Raw genomic sequence first — 22,757 nt, 5'->3', positions numbered from 1 at the left:
GTTTGTCTCAGAGGAGAAGGGACGAAAGGAAGAGAAGGTTATTAAATTGATGTTTTCTGTATGACAGAAAAACAAAGAAGTTGGGGTTGTTGGTTTGTGCAACATTTTTGCTGATAAAATAGGCTTAACCAAAAGCCACAAAACGATTGCAAAACTTCTTTCACTTCTTTGCACAATATTGCATATTGTAAAAAAAATATTACAAAACATTGAATAAATTGAGTCCAATGCAGTGCCTTCCATTTTAAGGCCTTTAAGTAGTAATGTAATGTCACATGTGCATGATGAGGCTCAGGTGTGTTTTAAGTTCTGCCCATAAGTTAATAAATGTATTAAAGGCTTTATATGCAGGGTCCCCTTTTTGTCAGCTGAGTTGCCAGAAGGAAATGATGGCATAGTACACATTTACAAATCACAGATATGTTACATTTGTATGTTTCATACATCTCAGCGTTTCTGAAGTGACGTATTGTATGAGCTGACTTTGTCATTGTGAAGTGGAGGTGATGGTGGATGAACTGACGCTGTGTTTCCACCGAGGATAGTGCCACAAAAAGCAGTTTATTTTACTGAGACATCACTGTGGTTCCTGCTGGGATCGTGCTGCAAAATGTAGTTGTTTTTTTTATCAAGACATCTCTGCGTTTGATCAGATAGTGACACAAAAAACTGTGTTGTTTTTTTTTTAACCAAGACAAAGCTGCCTTTCCAGCTCGGATTGTGCCACTAAAACTGGGTATTTTAAGCCAAAATGTGACCTTTTCCTAACCCAAACCAAGTGGTTTTTGTGCCTAAACCTAATCACATGTTAAACACAGCACTGTTGAAATGTGAAGTTTTAATGTATCCACTATATGATAACAAATGTAAGAGATCCAGAAGATCCAGGTTGGCAGAAACATATAATGCCAACATTAATTCTAGCAATGTGGGTTGCATTTTGTGCGCTGCCAAGCTGAAAGTCTTTTTAAATTTCTTTTGCAGTAGGTAGTTGTGACACTCTGCTACAGGGTTTGGCACCATCAGGTGTGTCGTTAACGATTGGAAGTCACTGTAGTTTCACTTTGTCTCACTTGGTTCAGTTTCCAGAAAATGAAAACTAAAGCTGACAGAAAGTTGGGCGTCAGTTGGGCATGTTCCCGAAATGAACATCATCACACCCCTTATCAACCTGCACACTTTTAACTTTCTGCATCAGCTATATTACACAATCATTCAAAACGTATTTAATTAAGTTGGATCATCAGTGAGGCCAACACATATTCCCCTCCCAGCACACACATGTACATGGAAAATATTGCAGAGTATCATGTCTAAGAATGTCAGTGAAGGAGAACTGGTTATTGAAACTTGGCATCAATATTTAGAAAATACGACAGATGTGGGCACACACTCTGTTGGCTTTTAGCTGCAGAACATTTCAGTGGTGACAGATGAAGGCAGATGCTCAGAGATGTGTAGTTCTGATTAACACATGTAGCCGTAATGAGCGCTTCTCCCATATGTCTCTCCGGTTTCTTCATAGTTTCTTCGCTGCGTCTGCCGCCACATTTCAGTCCACCTCACTGCTCGCACCATCCATCAGTATTATATATATAGTTTTTCCATTACCTTTGTCTCTAACCCACATTGTTGTGACAGCACATGGTCCTGCCATACTGTAGAAAGTGTGAAAACATACATAAAGTAGGACAGTAAAGGTGTACCTGATGGCTTAATGCATCATTAAACCATCAGGTAATGACGCAATTAGTGAGAGAATCTGGGACACAAGGCAGCATACACACGTATATGCAGCACAGACCCCTGTGTGATGTACGGATTATTTTCATTACTGATTAATCTGCCAGGTATATTTTTGATAAATTGATTGTTTGGTCTAAAAAATATCACAGAGTGCCTGGTTTATCTGAACGTCATTCCAAAACCCAAAGATATTTAGTTTACTGTCACATCAGACAAAGATGAGCAGCAAATCCTCACAATTGAGAAGATGGAATCGGGTAACGAGGTGCAGTTTTACTTTAAAAAACAACATCAGTTAAAACAAAATGCAAGGAGAAGAAAGCATATGGTTGTAGTTTTTGCGTATACTGTTTTTCCATTACAGAGTATAGTGAGTAACAGATTGGCAATACAACACTGCCAGTTTGATGCTGTTGTAGTAGATGGAGTGGTGATGCAGTCGACGAAATAAGATTTCCTAACAGCCACTTTACTGTGGAAGGCACTCGACTAAAATAGAATTCCCACTGTGAACAAAACTCTGCTTTTTGGACAGAAGAACGTGGGAAATATGTAAGTCCATGCTGCAGTTTATCTCCCATCTTCACTACCAGCTCTGGAGATGTCACACACAAGACTTGTATTGCTGTGCTTTTCATATTGAATTGTCTGGCAATCTTATTTCACCTCAAGGATTAGCCTACTGCACAAGAATGTTCAGTATGTACTCACCGGGTCAATGGACAAATGGCTTAGAAGCCAAAACTAAATAACTTCTAGGCTAATGATCCCTACGAGTTACGTGGAGCAGAGGAACAGTTATGCCAAACACAGGGCTTTAATGATTCAGCATCAGCCAAGAAAAGCAATTCTTTGTCATCAGTCTAAATTAGGCTGGTCCATGGAGATGTGTTTCTAGCTTTGGTTAATGCTCCATTGAATCTCTTATCTGTTCTCATCAGTACATCTGAGCTCTCTCCCTCTCTCTGTGAGTGTGTGTGTGTGGATCCTGCAGTGGGAGCTGTAGTCACATGCTCCTGAGCAGCTCTTTTGTGTATTGTTTCTTTTTGTCCTTGTGACCAGCAGGGAAAAGGAGGCGTTGTGGTGCTGCTTGCTGCTGTCGTTTACTTCATATCACCCTCTTGTTCTCACTTATTCTTCTTTGGCTCTGTAAGAGGCTTCAAAGAAAGTATTACACAACAATGAAAAATCAGATTCAGACCCAACAGCTTGGTGCAAAAGCTGTCTGATGTTGCCCCCTTCTGATCGCTCCCTCGTGGCTTTTCTTTGTCAGCTGCTAAACTGCAGATTTTGTGTATTATCTTTCTCTTACCTATCTCAATATAACCCTTGTTTCTCTGCCACCCTCTACTCCTCTCTCCTTTCTTTGTATGACAGGTGGATAATGCCAAAGTTCTCCACTATGTCGGAGCAGGCATCGCCTTCCCCACCAGTATGCTGTTTGTGTGCCTGCAGTCAGCACTGACTTACCGACTAGCCAAGACCCAGGGAGAGTACAACGTGGCTCACCTCCGGCTCTGCATGACCCTGTTGGCCTTCGTAGCCTTGGTGCTCAGTATCCTCTCCAGCCTCTGACAGATGGCAGCCTTCAAGGCTGTCAAGAATAGAGAGTAGCACTGCCAGCCTTATTAAGGACAGAGACATCCCCTCCACATTATATCACAACAACAGTTTCCCTCCAGTATTCAGTGTCAAATCCTGTCTTTCATGGTGTGGGCCATTTTTACAGCTATACATGAGAGTAGAAAGATTTATAGAGGACATGTTTTCAAACAGATCTGCTACAGTCAATGCTGAGAAAAATTATTATTTGCTTTACTGCTGATAGTTATATGAGTAGATAGATACCATTCTCATGTCTTTAAGGGAAATAATAAAGCTGTGATCAACTAGCCTAGCTTAGCATAAAGACTGGAAACAGCTAGTTTAGCTCTGTCTGAAGGTAACAACTGATATGACCTTGTAAGCTCACTAATTATTTAACATTTTATCTGATAATCTGGGCAAAAAATGAAGTGTAAAACTGACAATGTGTGGGGTTTTTGGAGGCCTATTTACAAGACTATTTCTTTGCAGCCTGGTACAATGATTCCTCAAGGCTTGTCTCCACCTGCAATGACTCCAAGAACTTACAGTGCTCGCAAAGAGCTGCCAAAATCCACAAAATGTCAAACTGTTGTCTTAGGTTGTGTCTAAAATGCTCTTTACCTAGGTGACTGAAACAGGTAAATGCTACTTTGTTGTGCTGCCTTAAACTGTGTTCCGACAGTGGCCCTTTGAACAAACTGCACATTTAAAACACTTTGCAAATTCGAAAAACACAAGCGCATTAATGAAAAACACCAATGCAAAAGCCACAACGGAAGTGGGCATCAACAGGTGTCGGTCTGTTGCTGCATTAATATTTAATTATATACTCTCCTATCTGACATTGAGCTGTTATGAAGCTAACTATGTAGAAAGACACTCTAAGGAAGAGCAGTCAAAGAGAGTCTGTACTGAGGTGAATCAGATGTTGTTGTTGTTGTCCTTAACCATGTTTTCAGGTGGTGTGTTTTTCTGTCAGGAGAGCTTCGTCCTTCAACACGCGTCGGCCATCTTCGAATGGGTGTTCTGCGTCATCGTCATGCTGTTTTACGGGACATTTGCCTTTGAGTTTGCCGGCATGTCATCAGACACCATGGTGGTGCTGGCTAGAGGGACCCTGGGACCTGCTGGGAGAGAACACAAGATGGACGGTCTTGGATCACTGGGAGGGCCCATGCCACACTCACAACCACACCAACCTGAAAACATGTCCATACTGTAGCCTGCTGGCACATCGCAATGCCACATAGTTGGCTTGTTTTTTCCTTTCAAACTCTGGTTGTCGAATGAGTTTAATTATTCATTTCCAGCCACAATTGTCTGAAGCTTTGAAATGAACCAGACCAGTGCAGCCACCGCTCGTGGCAAAGTGGATTCTACTACGTCAACCCCAGGTGTGTAGAGCTGCTGCCACGGCGGAGAGCTTAGCTTGTGTTGTGCTCATGTCAGAGCTCGGTGTGTCTAAAGAACTTGTATTTTGCACATTGCACAAGTGTGAAACCAAATTTTCTCCCAGCTCAGTCCTGTGACCAGCAGAGGAGTATTTTATCAATCAGATCAAGAGAGTGTTCCCCCCTGAGATCCTGTAACCTATATCAATAAGTGGCCTCGGACTATTTCCACTTCAGGTGACTGCCATGATGCTTTCATTGTATGTAAAGGAGTGAAGGCTGCTGGACGGCCGAGTGGACAGTATTACAGCAGTGAGACAGAGAAAAAAGCAAAGAGAGAAGATTGTGTGTGAATGTTACAGGGAGATGTTTTCCCACGAGAGAATTGATGAATGCAGTACATTCAAAGAAGCAATGACTATGCTTGCATGCACCAAATATTCAGTTATTTTCCCCCTTACTCCAAAAAGACAGTATTCCCACTAAGCTGTTTACATGACTAACAAAAATGAATATTCTACCAATATTCTTGTTTACATGCAGCTGTGCATACTTTGATTAATTTGCCCTAACGTCTTTCATAATGTTTAAAAGAAGTTGTGTTTCTCCTTCTGACTAGAAGTGTGTGTGTTTCTTTTGGGCACACTCTAACCCACAGCCCTGTAAACTGTTGGCGAGTTGGTTTGTGTGCAACGTAACCTTGACAACACACAGAGCTGACCGTAAACAGACAGGAGGCCATATGCTGCAAACTGCAGTAAAAACCCCAATTGACACACATATTCCAAATATGCTTTATACATGTCCTAAAAAAGGAATGCTCCTAAAACCAGAATGATCCCATCATATCCCACGTGTCTTATTCGGACAATGCTACATTCTGAATAAGACATCATTTGTTATACCCAAACAGAATATGCTGTTTACATGACCCCTATCAAATTGAGAATACTGTCATACCTGGATTAACGGTTAAACATATTGTGCATGTGAATATAGCCATTGTCAAATAAAGGAGTATATAAATGTTTGAGTCAATCCTGTAGATAGAACAGAGCAGCAGTCTGCATTTTGCAATCATTTTAACCTGCATAAAGCAATATTTTTGATATTAACAACTCAAATAATTCTATTGTAAAAGAATCCTTCATAGTATTGAATCCCCTCAGAATTAACACCCTGCTCTACATACTGTAGATGCTAGCTGCTTTTAGCTGACTGTTTTCAGCCCACATATTCAGTCAAGCTGACTGCGCGCCACTTTCCAGTCAAAAATAGTAAAAAAAATAGTGTGGATGGTAAGAAAGTCTACCCTTTGCTGAGCTGGACACACAGATGTTTTTCTCAGGAGTTTGCGAAAATGAACGTGCATATTGGACTCTACTATTTTTCTACGACTATTTTTCAGGTGGCCAGTAGGATGATAATGTTGTTCTGTGTCTGCTGGATGTTTAATTATGCACAGACGTTAGCCATTGCAGCTCCTTTTGGTTTGTGGTCAAAAATGGCTTAATGCAGCTGCAAAATATGCATTGTTAACAAGTCCATGTTTGATCAGCAGCTCCACATATGCAAGCACGACACTGTTTTCAAGTATCCATGGGACCCAGGCTTGGCACACATTGTCTTTGTGTGTCTGGATGCTTTGGGTAATGTGCCATATCATTATTTGAACTGCATACAGAACACACAGTACACCTGGTGCCTCATTAGGTTAAACCTTTACGACCGAGTCTGAAAAACCACGTCTTGCCTCTGTTACTGTCGGGTTAAATACACTACATCAACCTTTAAACCTCAAGTTGATTCAGCTTCCTCTCTGCAGAGTTCTACCAAAGAATATGAAAGAGAGATGAAACAGTGTCCAGAGGCCAAATGTGTACCAGCTAATTCAATCCAGAGCACTGGGTTTATTGAGTTTAGTGAGGAGACATCACACATGTTTTCAGGTTTCTATGGACGTCGGTCTGCATCTCATTACTCCCCAACGGGGAGGAGCATAACATGCTGTCATTGCTTTACCTACTTAGTGTGTCTTTGAACTCTCCATAGTTGGAGTTTTTCAGCATGTCTAGCTGGTGTAGCAGGACAAAGGGAAAAGGAAGGATTGTGATGTAGCTGAGATGTACCGTCCTGCCTCCGTGTTTCTGCACAGCAGAAAATGCCATTCAGTTTGCCTGTTGTGTCGATGCTAAATCACAAAAGGCCTTATCGTGTCATTTTTTTCCCTGAGTTTAGCTGTAAGTATGAGAACGTCTGATGAATGAAAGCAATAAGACGGAGACGCAGAGGTTCAATCTCAGCACCGGCAGGAACAGAAGGTTGCATGCATGCTTGTGAGTGCCTGGAATACCAAAGTGGACATTTGGCACGACCAATTCATTTACATCGAGAAATACTCCCTGCTAATAGCTCCACTGAGTTGGCATTTTGAAATCTATGAGTGTAGTTTTTAGCCTCATATTTCCTCCAGTTGTCCGTCTGTGCAGATGTTCAAATGTTAATTGCATTCATTGACGTTCTCTGACATTCTGTGCCAGAATTACTGTTTATATGTTTAGGAAATGTTCAACATCTCAGTGTACTATTAACACACTCTGAGCTGTATGGTGCAAAACCAGAGCAAGCAGAGGGTTTACAAGAATAGTAGTCCTGTTCGGAGGCTCCTTTGACACAGTTAAAATATCGCTCCCTCACACCGCAGACAACCACATGTTGGGCAGAGGTTTTATTCGTGCCAGTATTTTGGGTACAAGTGGTTTCGTTGCTCTGAAGCCCGTTCTTCAAACACAGTTTTACAATTTGTTACAGAAGGACTGAAATGTAGTGATTCAGTATCAGACTGAATGTATGAATACTGTCAACAAGACCGAAGTGGATAAAGTAGGGCTTGGTGATATGGAGAAAAACAAATGTCAAGATGTTTTTGACCCATTGGTGCTTTCACAAAATACTTACAATATCCAAAATCTAACATGATATCTAGTCTCATTTCAATATGTTGCCCAGCCCTTCGGAAAAGCTCGTGCACACTGTTCTGTGGGAAACGAGCTGTATGGTTGAAACAACAGCAGACACACCTCTGATCACTTGCCTCTCCCTACTGGTCAGACTGCTTACTGCATTTGTTTGAATCAGAGCTGTAATGTTGTAGCTCCTCTCACACGAGGTCTTGTTTTCTACTTGAAGCTTTTTTGTATTCACAGTGGAGTATTCAATATATTGAATATTCATTCACCTGCAGCTTTAGGCCAAATCTGCTATTGTTTCACTTCTAAATTTACTAAGAAGCTGAAGTCATGAAGAGAACATAAACTTGTGCTTCTGGCTTCATCTGATAAACCACAGTAAAGATTTCATTTTATGAATAGGCCAAATGATGGTGCTGCTCATGCTGCTCTGGTGAGAAACATTTTGTCATTACACATTTACTGAGAGTGTGTATTGTACTAAATAGTGTTTGCATGTTACAAAGCTATAATAATTGTATCCGTAATGCCCGTTTCCAGTCAAACACTACAAAAAATGTCTTATCAGAAATTTTCTTTCAGTCAAATTCACATTGCATTTAATATTTGGCATCCTTGTCACATCACCCACTCACTGTCTGTCCCTTTTTCCCTCACATACTGTCTGAACTTTGCACTCAGGAAAATGTTACGACACCAGCTGCATCGTTTGATTCAAAGCAGAATGAGCGCTGCTTGCTTCTGCCTTTTTGTTGTCTTTGTTTAAGAAGTGGCATTCTTTTCGTTTATGAGGATTTTTTTTATTTGTTTATTATTTGTCGTGTAATTTAGTTTGTTAGCCGTGTTAATCGAGACTCTGTAAAGCTTAAAAAGAAACATTCCTGTATAGTTAGCTTGTGAGAATGCTTGTGCTGCTCACACCAACGTGGTTAAATATCTGCAAGAAAGACTAGCTCACTCATGCAATCAGTAGATCATTGGTGAGAGCATTCTGACAAACTAGCATCTGTAAAACCTCAGAAATCAGTTACTTCATACCGTTGAAATGCAAAATGCTCCCTACGTGCCTTATATTGTTTTGATAATGAAAACCAAAGAGGTTTAGGTTGTAAATTCTATTTTGATGAAAAGTCATATGATTGTATATATATGCCTTAATGTTCAATAAATAAAAACTGTTAAGAAAACTTACTTTGCTCATGTAGTGCAATGTTATCTTTACCATGTGACTTTATTTCATCATTACTCACCCTGTTGGTTGAATTTGTGATGAAAACTTCAAGAAAAGGAGAAAATTCTTAATGAATTTGTGTAAAAGATGCCACAATACTGTATCAAAACATCCTGAACTCGCACACAGCTCCTGAAGTATAATCCAAGTCTAATTTATGCAGTCATATGCTCTGTGCTTCCCAAACACATGCATTTCCACTAAAACCTTACAATTAAAACGCTTCCACAAATGAGTAGTGCACTTTGCTTGTGCATTCCACTGAGCAGAGATCAAACATATGTGCTTGCCCAGACGCGCTACTCATCCATGCTTGACACTGTTTATGTGGAAGTGTTTGAAATAGTAAGGTTTAGGGCAAATTTATGTGTTTGGGAAGTACTGAGCAAATGAGACTTGGATTATACTGCACAGGTTTAGTGAGTTTGTAACATTTATTCAGTCATTTTCCAAAGCTGCTATCCTGTTGGGGGTCGCGGGGGGGCTGGAGCCTATCCCAGCTGACATTGGGCGAGAGGCAGGATATACCCTGGACAGGTCGCCTCTCTATCACAGGGCTGACACATAGAGACAGACAACCATTCACACTCACATTCACACCTACGGACAATTTAGAGTCACCAATTAACCTGCATGTCTTTGGACTGTGGGAGGAAGCCGGAGCACCCAGAGAAAACCCATGGACACAGGAGAACATGCAAACTCCACACAGAAGGACTCCCCCACCCCAGGGTTCAAACCAGGACGAGTTCAAAGGGCTGAGTAATCGATGTACAAATGGTCATTTTGTGGGTGAAGTGCCCCTTTAGCATGTTGTGAAAGGGACCAGACAACAGTGTACATCTTTAATTTTCTTTATTGTTTAATTATTTACATTGTCCAGTTTCTCTGCTGACAGAGTCGACAGAAAATGACACATATCGGCACATTAAACAGAGGAAAACCTCTCTTACAAAAACAATGCTGGCTGTGGGTGAAAGCAAAGGGTGTTACACCTACACCACTCTACACCTCTACAGACAGGAAGTTTTAAGGTAAGCACTGTTTACACTTCCTCAGTCCCATCAGAAGGAAAGAATTAGATAGATACTTTGTGATTAAGCGATGGCGAAAGTTGACTCAAAATTCAATTTTCTAAATACCTTGCTAGGAATACATCCCTTTTTTCCTCTAAATCCACAGGGAAGGATCTCAGTCTGCGATACAGAGCTGCAGAGCAAACTTGAGTTAAGATATTGAAGGAGCATTTACACCAAGGAATTCAGTCTGATATTGACTTGGATCAGCGTAGGCTTATAACCTATGCCTATGTAAGACATCTGAGGTGCACTAAGTGCTTTAGTCTCGACAGCGTGCAGCTTGTTGATCCGCTGCAGAGAGCGAAGAGATAAGAGACTTCAAGTTATTTGCTTAAATGAGTCACATTTACAGACTCAGTCACAGCAGCAGGCCTGCAGGTAAAAAAAGAAGACGTATATAGACAAACCAGCCACTAGGTGAGCTGTGCGGTTATAAAAGCAACTTCATATGGAAGCAAAGCAGGGCTCAGAGGACGACAGAAGAAAAGAGCAGTATGGAAACATAAGACTGCATGGCTATTTTACATTTGATTGATTGTAACATAAGAGATAAAGGCTCTCCCCACATTTTAATGACCTGTGTTGTTGTGCGTCAGTGATTGTAACAGTGCAAACAGCTTCCTGCTGCACACATTACAAAATAAGACTCAGAAAAAGGAATTTTACAGTCATGACAAACAGATTAAAGTTTCCTCTAAAGCTTTGGTTGAGCAGTAATTACACTTCTCACATTCATATGATGAAATACTAACTGTTGTAAATGAAGCACCGAGGTTGTTTCTGTACATCACACTGGTCACGTAAAGGAACATTTGCAGCTTTGAGGTAAAATGGGGTGGAAGTTTTTATCTTCAGAAGATTTTATTTGCTGTGGTGTTCTCTACGTTACCAGGAAAGATCTTTAACTAGTGAGTATTTTTTCTAAAGCACCAATAATTGGATGTTTGAAGAGGACACGGGGGAGATGTGGTAGTTACTGAGATGTCCTCAGCGATGTCTCTCCTCTCATTGGGAGAGTGTCCCATTATATGTCCATTGGCTACAACCACGTGTGCATTTAATTACCTTCTCACCTCTTTAAAGCTGACTTATCCCTAACTTTGGCTTTAGTTGTTCCTATCAAAAAAAATGTTGACGGGGCTGGCAGTTGTAGCCAAGAAGAGCTTTAGAGGACAAGCTTTTTGGGCATCTCCCAAGTGAACTCTGGTCGACCAAAGTGGCCGTAAGAGGCTGTCTGCTGGTAGATCGGCCTCTTCAGGTTCAGTTCCCTATGGAGGAGAGAGAAGAAATGAAACAGAGGTGAGAAAGGACAGTAAACACATCACAAGATAATACCTGTGTAGTTTTTGTAATTGTTTATACTGTATGTAGTTCTGGTTGTTCCTCTTCTACAATCAAAATCATGTGCAAGTATTCATTCTTGTACAGTGTGAATACATTTTATACCGGCCTCTACAGAAGATTTAAACCCTTTAATGTGATTAAAGTCTTATTGTTTAGAGGATCATCTTTGTTAGCAGGGATGATGTTTAAATCAGTAACACGTCTATGGGAAACAATATGTAGGACTCTTGCCAAAAAACTCAAACTGCATCGTGACTAGGATCATTTTTAGCTCAGGTTTTCAAAGAGGGATCAGTCATGGAGCCATGAAGAGTCTGGTACTGATTTTTTTTGGATAATTTCACTGCATCATTTTGTGTGTTTTGTGTATATTAAAGGCCCATCATCTTGGGACGGACGCTGCAAACTAGCTTAAGCTACAAATGCAGTGGCATTGGTTCATGCTGTGCCCCTTGTAAAAATAAATAAATAAATTTGTGATTTGAAATTTTTATGTTTGTATAATCTATCTATCTGTTATTACATCAAATCTCACAACAAAAGAGCTGAGGTAAATGTAGATATCTTAAAGCTATGTGAACAATTTAAAAATGTCATCTTTGCTGCCCCCTTGTGGTAATAGCAAAAAAAATACTTTTACTAAGACTTTTATTTTTCTTAAGAAGAAAATATGTCATAAGACTTATTTAAAAAATTGCACACAGTGGTTTTAAAAAGTAACTTTGGTATTTTTCCACCTGGATGTGCAAAAATCAGTAAAACATCTTGCCCATTTGCCTCAAGTGATTACATTGCAGCCTGTGTTGTGGCTGCCGGCTGCAATAATATCTCTCGTTAGTCACTTAGACACAAAAACATTGGAAAATATTGTCCAAGTTGAAAATTACTGCAGTTACCCATTAAACGAGGCAGCCTTTACATTGTCTTGAACAAGGATGCCACAGAGGTCATGTGGTCATGTTTACCTGACAATGACTCCTGGCCGCAGATCAAAGTTCTTGTTGACAATGTGGAGCAGCTCTGCTTCTGTTTTCTGAGAGGAACCGTAGGTAAACAAGGAGATGGACAGAGGCTGGGCCACTCCGATAGCATAAGACACCTGTAACACACACACGCACACACAGTCAGGTAGACTGAAATGTTTGTATCAACGCCTTCATGCTTCAAACACTGGTCTTTGGATGGGTGGATGAATGACGCTGTAGGCTCACCTGTACCAAAACTCTCCTGCACAGCTTGGCTTTGACCAGAGACTTGGCCACCCAGCGAGCGGCGTAGGCAGCGGAGCGGTCCACCTTTGAGAAGTCTTTGCCAGAGAAAGCTCCGCCACCGTGAGCACCCCACCCTCCGTATGTGTCTACAATGATCTTCCTGCCTGTCACACCAGCATCACCCTTTTAGGAGAAAGACGAGCAAAGATCAGTGGTGACTTTTTATTTATTTTTTGTTTGTTTTCCAAATGAAATCAACAGCTTGTGTATGATGGTCACCTGGGGTCCTCCAATAACGAAGCGACCGCTGGGCTGGAGGTGGTAGACGGTCTTGTCGTCCAAATATTTAGCAGGAACCACAGCGTCGATGACCTGTTAGAATCAATGCAGCATTAAAACCTAAATTTCCTGAGCAGTACATCAGTCAGAGCCCAGTTAGATGTGTTAATGAGGCTGTACCTTCTCCTTGAGGACCCTCTGCTGTTCCTCCAGAGAGATGCAGTCATCGTGCTGGACAGAGATGACGATGGTGTGAACTCTCTTGGGGATCACGGCTCCATCCTTCTGATCATAATGTACTGTCACCTGTGGGACACAGAAGTCAAAAAGTCCATACTCGGTAATACAATGTATATATATCATTTTGTAATTTCTGCTGTAGTGACCTTAATTTCCCCACATGGCGATCACAGATCTGTTTTCTTGTGTGGACCCTCCCTTAAAACTCTGAATAAACGTTTTGCTTGAAAAAAGCTTATCTGCAAAAAGCCTTTAATTACACAGTGACTTTATTGCTTTGTTAATTCCTTAATACTTCTTTGATGTAGTAAGAATGTGTGCTCAGTCCAGTCTGAGATACATCTTAAGCTCTGTGTTTGAAATCCTGGTTTGAAATCTGACCGACTCCCTCTTGCCTGATGTTCTAGAAACCTACATTTGACCTGAAACACGTAGGCATTAGATGTCCGAGAAGTGCAGTCAGAGGCTAACTGCGTCTAAATCAGTCAAAAGTCTATTATTTCTACACAGAGAGCTTTGTGTTAAATACTTGCAGTAGCCACCACTGATCCGATTTTGTCTCCTGGCACCAAAAAATAAATCTCTTGGAAGACGTCCAGAGCAGAAACAATAAGGTAACTCAGAGAGCCTGCTGAAGTGTTGTTTCTGTTTTCGAGGAAAGAAAGGAAAACCTTGCATGTGATGTAATACAACATATAACCTCACCTGTGTTTTAGAGTCAGGACGCAGCCAGGGAATGATGCCGTTGCGTCTGAGTTCAGCCATCTTTGAGTTGAGTTTGTGGGCTAAGACTATGGTGAGAGGCATGCACTCCTCGGTTTCATCTGTGGCGTAACCGAACATCAGACCCTGCAGAGAGAGAGAGAGAGACAGTCAGAGCAGAAACAGACAGATGTTAACTGTATAATGACACAAAACATCATCAGCAGGAGACTGTCATATTGGCTAAATCTGTAACAAAAGGGTAAACAGAGACAAAATATTGATATGCAGTGTGCTACACAGCAGCCTGTGAGGAGTCAGCTACAGCTAATTACACTGATATAATGTCAGTCTTGTCACATGAGACAAGTTATAATACATTAATACGTGACTAAAAAGAGCACTTCTGAAAACAAACGTGGGTTAAAAAAAAGATGTAGAATACATATAATAGAAATAAAACCTGGTAAAATAAAAATAATAGATAAATCGAGTACAATAAGACATGCATTCAGCTATAGTTGTTTTGAGAAGAGATTCAAAAGAAGATGAATCTTGAATCATCAAGCTTTAATTTACATCCTTAGATGTGATATTATGGATATCGCAAAACTAACTGTTGACTTTTTATGATCTTATGGTGATGATTTGTGACTTAATACATTCATTTAAGTGCATACTTGAAGGGCAGCTTTGGTATTTTTCAACCTGGGCCCTATTTTCTCATGTTTCTGAAGTGACTAATGGGAACAATATCTTTTTTAAAAACTGGTGCAGTATTGAGCGAGAGCACTGCAGCCAGCAGCAGTGAAACAGGCTGCAATGTAACATTTCGAGGCATTCGCACAATTCCAATTAACGTCCACTAAAAGTTCTAACTTTTGCTACTAAGAGGCCCAGAGTGTATGTCAACATAATAGAGAGGAGCCCTACAAGGATAGCCCCTTTTATTATAGAGTAAGATTCTTTTTATTTAACCAGAAACAACCTTAAAAAAATCCCAACGCCAAACCCGCCAGACTCCATTTAAGTAAACAGTGATTTTAGTGTGTTTAGAGGCAGCCTATTCTCACATCTAACTGGGTGAATTAAGGGTTTATTTCAACCAATCTAGAGTTGGTGATTGTTGGAACAGCGAAAAGTTGACCCAAGATGCATTTTTTGAATTTTGTTTGGTGTCTGACAACTTTAAATGGAGTGTGTTTTACAGTGACAGATTTACTCTTTATTTAATGGAGTCTGGTGGGTTAGGTGATAGTGATTTTGGAGCTGTGACTGGTTAAACAAGAAGGATCTTACTCTTTAATAAAAAGGTGTCTCTCTGTAGGGATCCTTTCCATAATGCTGTCAGACATTTAGAATAATAATCTGAGCCTGTCAGTGGACATTAATTGACAGTGCATAGATGGCCTGTGTGGTAACATTGCAGCCTGTTCTGCAGCTGCTGTCTGCAGCCCTGTTACTCATTACTGGACCCATTACAAAAGTTCTTGTTTCCTTTAGTTACTTTGACACAAAAACTTGGGAACATAGTGTCCAGGTTAAAAAATAAAAATACTAAAGACACGTTTTAGGTACAATTCTACTATGACTACTGCACCACACTGCGAGAGAAATATCATACTTCTCTGTAGTTATAGTTACTATAGTCCAACAAATAAATGCAAATCTGTGAGACAGAGCATTATCTTTCCTTCCTTCCAAACCCTCATTAATCATCACATGCCCCCTCAGATTTATCTTGTGGAGGGGCCCGACCCCTATATTGGGAGCTACTGGAGCAAACTACCTGACTGTGTATAATGTAGTGAAAACTAGCTCCACCTTAACCAGCTACAACAGTGCAATGTGAGTGCCGATGCATCAGTGTTAACAATCTAATAATATGTCAGTCACGGGGGCATTTTTCCTGCAGGATGAGTACATTTACATTTAAAACTTTCAGTGCTTTTAGCTGTTAGTTACATGCAACGAATGGAGTCTGATTTCTCCATCCGTTGACACTGTGGTGTCAAGTCAAACAAACTGTGATATCTGACTTCTGTCACTATCACCCAGCCCTTCAGCCAACACGAGCCAAAGGACACATTGTCCTGTTGCAACAGTCTCACCTGGTCTCCCGCTCCAATGTCCTCCTCCTGTCTGTCAACGTGGACCCCCTGAGCAATGTCCGGACTCTGCTGCTCCAGAGCCACCAGCACATTACACGTCTTGTAGTCAAAACCTGCAGAAGGAAAGTGAACGTGAGAAAGAGAGCTGGCAACGCAGACAGAGCACATATTACCTCTATTTTCATGGATTTATGAGTTATCTTCTCACCTTTCTCAGAGTTGTCGTAGCCGATGTGTTTGATGGCGTCCCTCACCACCTTCTGGTAGTCCACGACGGCCCGAGATGTGATCTCTCCACAGAGCAGCACCATGCCAGTCTTACACACCGTCTCTGTCAACACATAACACATACTTTTAAACATCTTGTCATATTTAAACATAAAAAATCTTTGGACACAAGCCTTCTTGACAGGCCTGATTGCCGTTATCAGCAAATTCACAGGTTTTGCACTTGCGAGCAGTCATCTTGTGACATTCAGAGGTCAATACTGAAATACAATAAATAATATCAACAACCCTGATGACTTCCAGCTATGATTCAGGTCAGTGGGTTTGTTTTTACTCTCCTACATCAAAACTGACCACATGTTGCCCTTTGGCTTATAAAGGAGAATGTAAAATACAAGTTAAGATACTGAGATGAGACTTACATAAACTCTTTCTCTGTGTTTAAAATCATTAACTCGATATGAGTTAACTCACCACAAGCCACTTTGGCATCTGGGTCCTGCTTCAAGTGAGCGTCCAGGACAGCATCACTGATCTGGTCACAAATCTTGTCTGTGGGGAGGCAACAAGCATGAAAGAAAAGGTTTAGATTCGGAACAAAGATTCATAATTAAACTGAGATTTCTAGGCCTGTTTGTTTGAGATATATGAGCTTTTTTATGCAGTAATTCCAGTATTTAAAGTAAAGAAACAAATGCATTGTAGCATTGTTTCTGTAGATTTTTCTCTGAAAGGTTAAACGTAATATATCAAACAGAAAGAGCCTTGGATTTTAGTTGCATCAGTTGGATTTGCAGCAGGACAATGCCTCACCAACCACTCCATTCATCCCTTTCTGTCATCCAGCTGAAGCAACGCAACACACAGGTTACATCAGAATCAACAACATCTGGTTGCATCAGCTCAACATGACACTGAGAGCCTCTGAATGTAATTTAGCACTAATTATCATATATGGAACAATAAAATAAATATTAAATGTGATTTCATCTTAACTCTGGATTGACTTTGCAGCTGGTTCACAGTCTGCAGATGTAGGACTCTTTGATCCTGGCAAAATAGCCACTATCTTTGGGAACAGCCCAGACCTCGACGTGTGTTATCAAATAAAAAATTGTGCACTGCAGCTTTTTACCAAGGCCACACACACCCCTGTAAATGTACAATCAGTGTATGGAAAGTCTTTGGATTTTATCATTAGGCTGCAGTGTTACGTAATGCCTTCTGCTAGTATTAGAAACCTTTGATAAACAAACGGGAAATAAAATGTTACTCTTACTTGAGTTGGTCTGATACTGATGGCAGTATCACAGGTGCCACCGATACTGCCTCAAATGCTAGATCGGGTATTGGTGAGTACGCTTAGACCAATGCACCTATGTGTGCTTTAGTATAGTGGTATGCATACAGTGTTACATCTATTGTAGTAGATGTATTGTGGGATACATTGTGATGTTTGTATTGTGGTATATGTGCTGTGGTGTGTGGAGTGTAGTGTGTGGATTGTGGTCTATGTATTTTATTGTGCCTTCCATGTTTGTAGTGTATTGTGGTTGTATGATGTTTTAAACTGTATATTTTAGTAACATTTTAGGTCTACATGTAAAAGCTCGACTAGGGCCATGGGGTGAAAATTAGCAATAGCTATAAACTCTCTGTGCAACACATCAGTCCCATACTCTGTATTGGAACTATGTTAAATGGCATAATCGCTATCAAATAAATAAATACATACATAAATAGATGAATAAATGGAAGTTTTCTTGGAAATCAATTCTTCTTCGTTGCTCTACAGCAGGAGCCTACACAGCAAGTTGCAGTGTGTAACGACTGACAGCGATGGTTTTAGAGCACCGAACAAGAATTGGTAAATAGAGTAACATTAGCTTTTAGCAAAACTGTAAATTAGATAATTAAATCAAGTTCTTTGGCATTTAATTTCTGTATGTATTTGTTCATGTTTTACAAAGGATTTAACTGAAGCAATGCCTTACAACAATGATAGTAATCATTTCACATTCATACAAGGTTAGTAGTACATAGAAGTGATTTTTTTTTTAATGCAGTGGTATTGGATCAGTAGGCTACTTGGTATCGGCCGATGTTCAAGTTCAGGTATTGCAATCAGTATTAGAAGGGATATGGTTCCAGAACATCTCTAATTCTTACTGTTGACCATCTGCTCAGACATACACACATGCATAAAATTATAAAAATTGCAGAGATTTCTAAAAAGGGCGTCATGATAGGATTTGTATTTCGTGTTGCATTTTTTTTCTTCTTTTTCTTTTCCTTTTGCATTTTCTTTCTTTCTTTCTTTTTTATCTCTTCATTTATATTTCCAAATTAATGTATTCTATTTGGATGTATTCTATTTCTTTGTCCAACATCTGAAAAAATAAACTAAACTAAAATGTAGCCATGTGCTGTTACCACATGGACTGAAGACAACACATGCATTGCACGCTATTTTAAATGATGATTTGGAAGAGGTTTTTTTTGTATACATGTCATTGCTAAAGTGCCATTTTAGATTAGGATTATAATTTGTGTTGAGTTTTCTCTTCATTTTTCTGGTAGCGAGGTTCCACTTTTGTGAAACTCTTCAATTTTATAAATGTTATTTGTTTTTAAGTCACCTCTACTTCACGATCTACAGAGTGAGATGTGATATCTGACCACTGGTTTACTTTCCTGAGTTTACTGACTATCGATTCAGCAGAGGGGACTTTGTAACATATTTGTCAAAGGATTACAACACACTGACAAGGTGGGTGGGCTAAAGGTAGCTTTTATTATAAGGTTTAAGTTAGTCAGCAATACAGCTTCTCCTATAAAGATATATTTCATATTATTACAACTATATTTTACTGTTATTAATTATGTACCAGACTTCACTTCATGAGTTTTTAGTTCTGTGGACGAACACATTAATAAACACTTAGGCGTGGTAAAATGTTAACTACCCAAACCTGTATACACTAGGCACAGGGTTAGGCAGTAATGGATTACATGTAATAGAATTGCATAATCTGAGCACAGAAATGAGTAACTATAATCAGACCAGATTACATTTGAAAAAGTGTGTAATTGGATTACAGTTACCAGGATGTCTACAGGTATAAACAAGTTAAATGTAAGACTTTTTAAGAACTTTTAAGAATCACTTTTAATTAAATGTTTAAGTAGAATTTGGTGCAGCTGTGCCTGCTGGGGTTAGTTTCTCCATGCAGACTAATTGTGTGATCTAAATGTATAGGGAGGGCAAAAACTGGGACATTACGTGCATACAGGTGTTGTTTGTCCCCTCATCGAATAGTGTTTCCTTCCTGTTAGAATGCATAGCGTCTCTCCTAACAGTCTACCACACAGTGCAGGAAATTCTAGTGGTGACGTGGCTAAAAAACATTTAAGACCAATCCAATCGGCATTTTGGACAACTCAATATATGAAGGCCTTTCATAACTAAATGTGTATTTAATATATTTAAAGACATTGTAAGGACCTGCAGCCACCCTGGTTACATTTACATTTACGATAATATTTTTTTTTAAATATGGCAATTTTAAGATAACCAACAAGATAACCAGTGCTCTATTAACTCATAAAAAGTGTGTCTGACACAGAGGGTGTCTACGACAAGTGCTCCACGTGGTGGCGGTAATTTGATTTGACCATGTGTAAATGCTGAATGTGCAAAAATATTATTCACATTAAGAACATTTTGAGATATTTAAAGAGATAAAAAGTCTATTTTGTGAACCTTTTTTGTATGAGGTCAGGTGCAGTATTTTCAATGTTTGATTTTAAAAAATTTAAAATAATCATAAGTATTCAGATTACTTTATGTTTTGAAATCCAATGTATTACGTTACTAATTACCAAAACTGCCATGTCATTTGTATTCAGTAACTGACTACATTTCAAAGTATCCAACCCTGCTTATATCTGCTTACAACTAATATATTATACCATTTATTGACTATTTATATATGAGTTATAAATGCTTAATATGGGAACTTAAAGTAAAGTATTCTTAATTTTTTATTTTAAAGACAAGAGTTGACAGCCACATCAAGGTAAAGGCTATAGGCATGCATCTTGAATTGTACTGTATTTAATTATCCCCATTTCAACATCAATTTGCCAGTCATATCCCAGCACAGCGTCCACATGATACTTTTCTTCAGTGTGCAACCTTACACACACACATTCACCTCCTGCTGCCCATAAGTGAGAGTGTGACTGAGGGGCAGTAAACACATGTTGCTGTGAATGGAATACCAACCATGCTTGGAGAGTAAATACTCAGCACTGTGGAGCTATTTTGGACATGTAGTCCAACCTGCGTGGAGTTTATACATATGCATGTCAATGTTTCTGCAAGTTTAAGCAGCAATGTTAAGTCTATTCCTCTGTGTAAAGATAAGAAAAATATAAAGATGTGTTTTTATAATTGCATGTATTTACCACAAAATTTGAAGAGATTTGCCAAGTTCTGAAATATTTAATAGTAAAGACTTTAATGTCCCAGTTTCTCACACACAGGTAGCTAAAGTTGATTGGAGACTCACCTGGATGTCCCTCTCCTACGGACTCTGACGTGAACATGAAAGAGCCCTCGTCCAGCAAGTCACTCATTTTGTCTATGGGGCCAGGTACTCTGCAAGACTCTCGGGGATAAAAGTTTCCTCAGTTCCCTCCAACAAGCAGTCCAGAGAGATCTGAAGGCTGCTTAATATTCCTGCTGGTTCTCTTTAGGAGAGAAATGAAGAACGAGAGGCCAGCAGCCCTGCAGCCAATACAAAGTCTATCCTACAAAACTCCACGTCTGTGTGCACATGGCCCAATATATATATGGCTAAGAGAACTCACACACACACTCGCACACACACACGCACGCTCACACACACACACACACACACACACACACACACACACACACACACACACACACTTGTCATGTGAATCCGTGGGACAGTCCATTCCAGGGGGGAGTGGATGATGGGAGGGCATTCACAGCTAATGGAAGCAGCTTGTTAACCCTTTGTGTACTGTATGATGCTTTAGTGTTTGTTTATAGCCGTCACCTCTGCTCTGACAGCTCTGCTTCATGGTGGAAGGCTGTCAGTCGGGAGCAGGAACATCTTAATCAGGGGTTTCCCATCCCCCCCCCGTCACAGTGTTGGGACAGCTCTGTCTGCTGGGACTGGGCCAGGTTGGGGCAGCCTATGGACGGAGGGAGGGAGGGAGAGAGAAAGGTGGTTGTTGTCAACTGACAAAAATGATGCAATTACTGTTGTTGACATCACGTTCTGAGCTGAATGAGTCTGTTAAATAGTGGTGAAAAAACACAAAGTAAAGCTGCGGAAAGTGATCAGAAAAGAACCAAATCAATGACATGAATGTAAAACATGTAGAGCTGCAACAATTCATTGATGAATCAATTAATCAGTTGAAAGGCTTTTAAACTGTCACAATTTCTTAATGAATTCATCATTTAAATTCTTTTTTTTTTTTTTTCAAACAACAATGCAAAACACTTGATAGATCCAGAATTTGCTGCTTTTCTTAGCCTTACAATTTAGTAAATTGCAGTGGTGGAAAGTAACTAAGAACATTTAGTCAAATATTGTACTGTACTTGAATTAAGTACGATTTTGAGGTACTTGTACCACACTTAAGTGTCTCCATTTTATAGGGATGAAACTTTAGGTAGCCCACTAGAATATTATAATCAATTGCTTTTTTAGTCCATTAGATACTTTTTGCTGCTGCTGCTGCTGCAAAAAAAAATGGCTGAAGAGAGATGAACAGATGGAAAACTTCATCTAAAAGACAAAACAGAACATAATTTACAGTTGAGAAAAGGTAACAGATCGCAATATATTCCAATGTAATACAGCATATCGCAACATATGTAAAATCGCAATAATATTGTATCGTGATTTAAGTGTCGTGATAATATCATATCGTAGATCATCTGGTGATTCCCACCTCTACCATTTTATACTACATACTCATACTCCACTACATTTTTGTGACTCCTATAGTTACTTTGCAGATTAAAATTACACATCAAAAACCTAATGATTAGTTGATAATAAACATAATAGTTGTATATTAAACTACCCATCAGTATAAAATTGTACAATTTCGATTCACTATGAGCAGCTACAACATTAAAATGAAGCTTAGACATTATTGATAATTGGTGTGATAATTGATAATGAAAATAGTTGTTAACTGCAGCCCTAAACATTTGTAAAAAAAAAAAAAAAAAAATTAGGTAAAAGTACAGAAGGACATTAAGAAAAGCTTACTTAATTGTCACAATTAGGGGAGTCTTCCTGCTGAAGATTATATTTTTGGATGGAGGAGGAAGTACCGAGACATTTTACTTAAAGGTCTGGTGGATTTAGTGGCATCTACTGGTGATGTTGCTGATGGCAACCAACTGAAAATTCTCCTATGTGCTAAGTGTTCAGTTCAGAAAACTATTTATTCCAAACGGACAGTTTGTTTGACAGCCTTCCGAGTTTGAATAAAAGGTTTAAATAAGTAAACATAATAAAATAAACAACAAAACACACTGAGAATAGCAGCAGCACTTGAATGTCAGCAACATGTCAGAGACAA

At 39.6% G+C, this 22,757-nt stretch overlaps 2 protein-coding genes across 3 annotated transcripts in view; one reads left to right on the top strand and one right to left on the bottom strand.

Annotated features, from left to right (window-relative positions):
• Nucleotides 1–8,884, top strand: part of zgc:154058 (Transmembrane protein 150A-like) — a 31,638-nt gene extending 22,754 nt beyond the window's left edge. Inside the window, exons 7-8 of the mRNA XM_049600298.1 lie at nucleotides 3,124–3,301; nucleotides 4,293–8,884. Of these exons, the coding sequence (XP_049456255.1) occupies nucleotides 3,124–3,301; nucleotides 4,293–4,555 (441 nt within the window). The 3' untranslated portion in view covers nucleotides 4,556–8,884. The remainder of the gene's footprint in view (nucleotides 1–3,123; nucleotides 3,302–4,292) is intronic.
• An 878-nt stretch (nucleotides 8,885–9,762) lies between these two features.
• On the bottom strand, nucleotides 9,763–20,964 carry mat1a (methionine adenosyltransferase I, alpha). Of its 2 annotated transcripts, XM_049600289.1 has the most exons (10): nucleotides 20,693–20,964; nucleotides 16,593–16,670; nucleotides 16,099–16,221; nucleotides 15,891–16,003; nucleotides 13,783–13,926; nucleotides 13,018–13,143; nucleotides 12,838–12,930; nucleotides 12,559–12,741; nucleotides 12,313–12,446; nucleotides 9,763–11,271 (listed from the first exon to the last, which is right to left on the bottom strand). In XM_049600289.1, exons 1-10 carry the CDS (start codon nucleotides 20,757–20,759, stop codon nucleotides 11,169–11,171), a joined length of 1,164 nt encoding a protein of 387 aa, XP_049456246.1. In that variant the 5' UTR covers nucleotides 20,760–20,964; the 3' UTR covers nucleotides 9,763–11,168. The 2 variants fall into 2 exon arrangements, with proteins under 2 accessions (XP_049456246.1, XP_049456247.1); XM_049600290.1 differs by lacking the exon at nucleotides 9,763–11,271 and having other exon boundaries at nucleotides 12,309–12,446.
• Nucleotides 20,965–22,757: the final 1,793 nt, after the last annotated feature.

This window comes from Epinephelus fuscoguttatus, linkage group LG16 (assembly GCF_011397635.1).
Source record: "Epinephelus fuscoguttatus linkage group LG16, E.fuscoguttatus.final_Chr_v1".
Lineage (NCBI taxonomy): Eukaryota > Metazoa > Chordata > Actinopteri > Perciformes > Serranidae > Epinephelus > Epinephelus fuscoguttatus.
The sequence above is the reverse complement of the archived record's forward strand: the minus strand, read 5'-3'. Positions and strand labels throughout refer to the sequence as shown.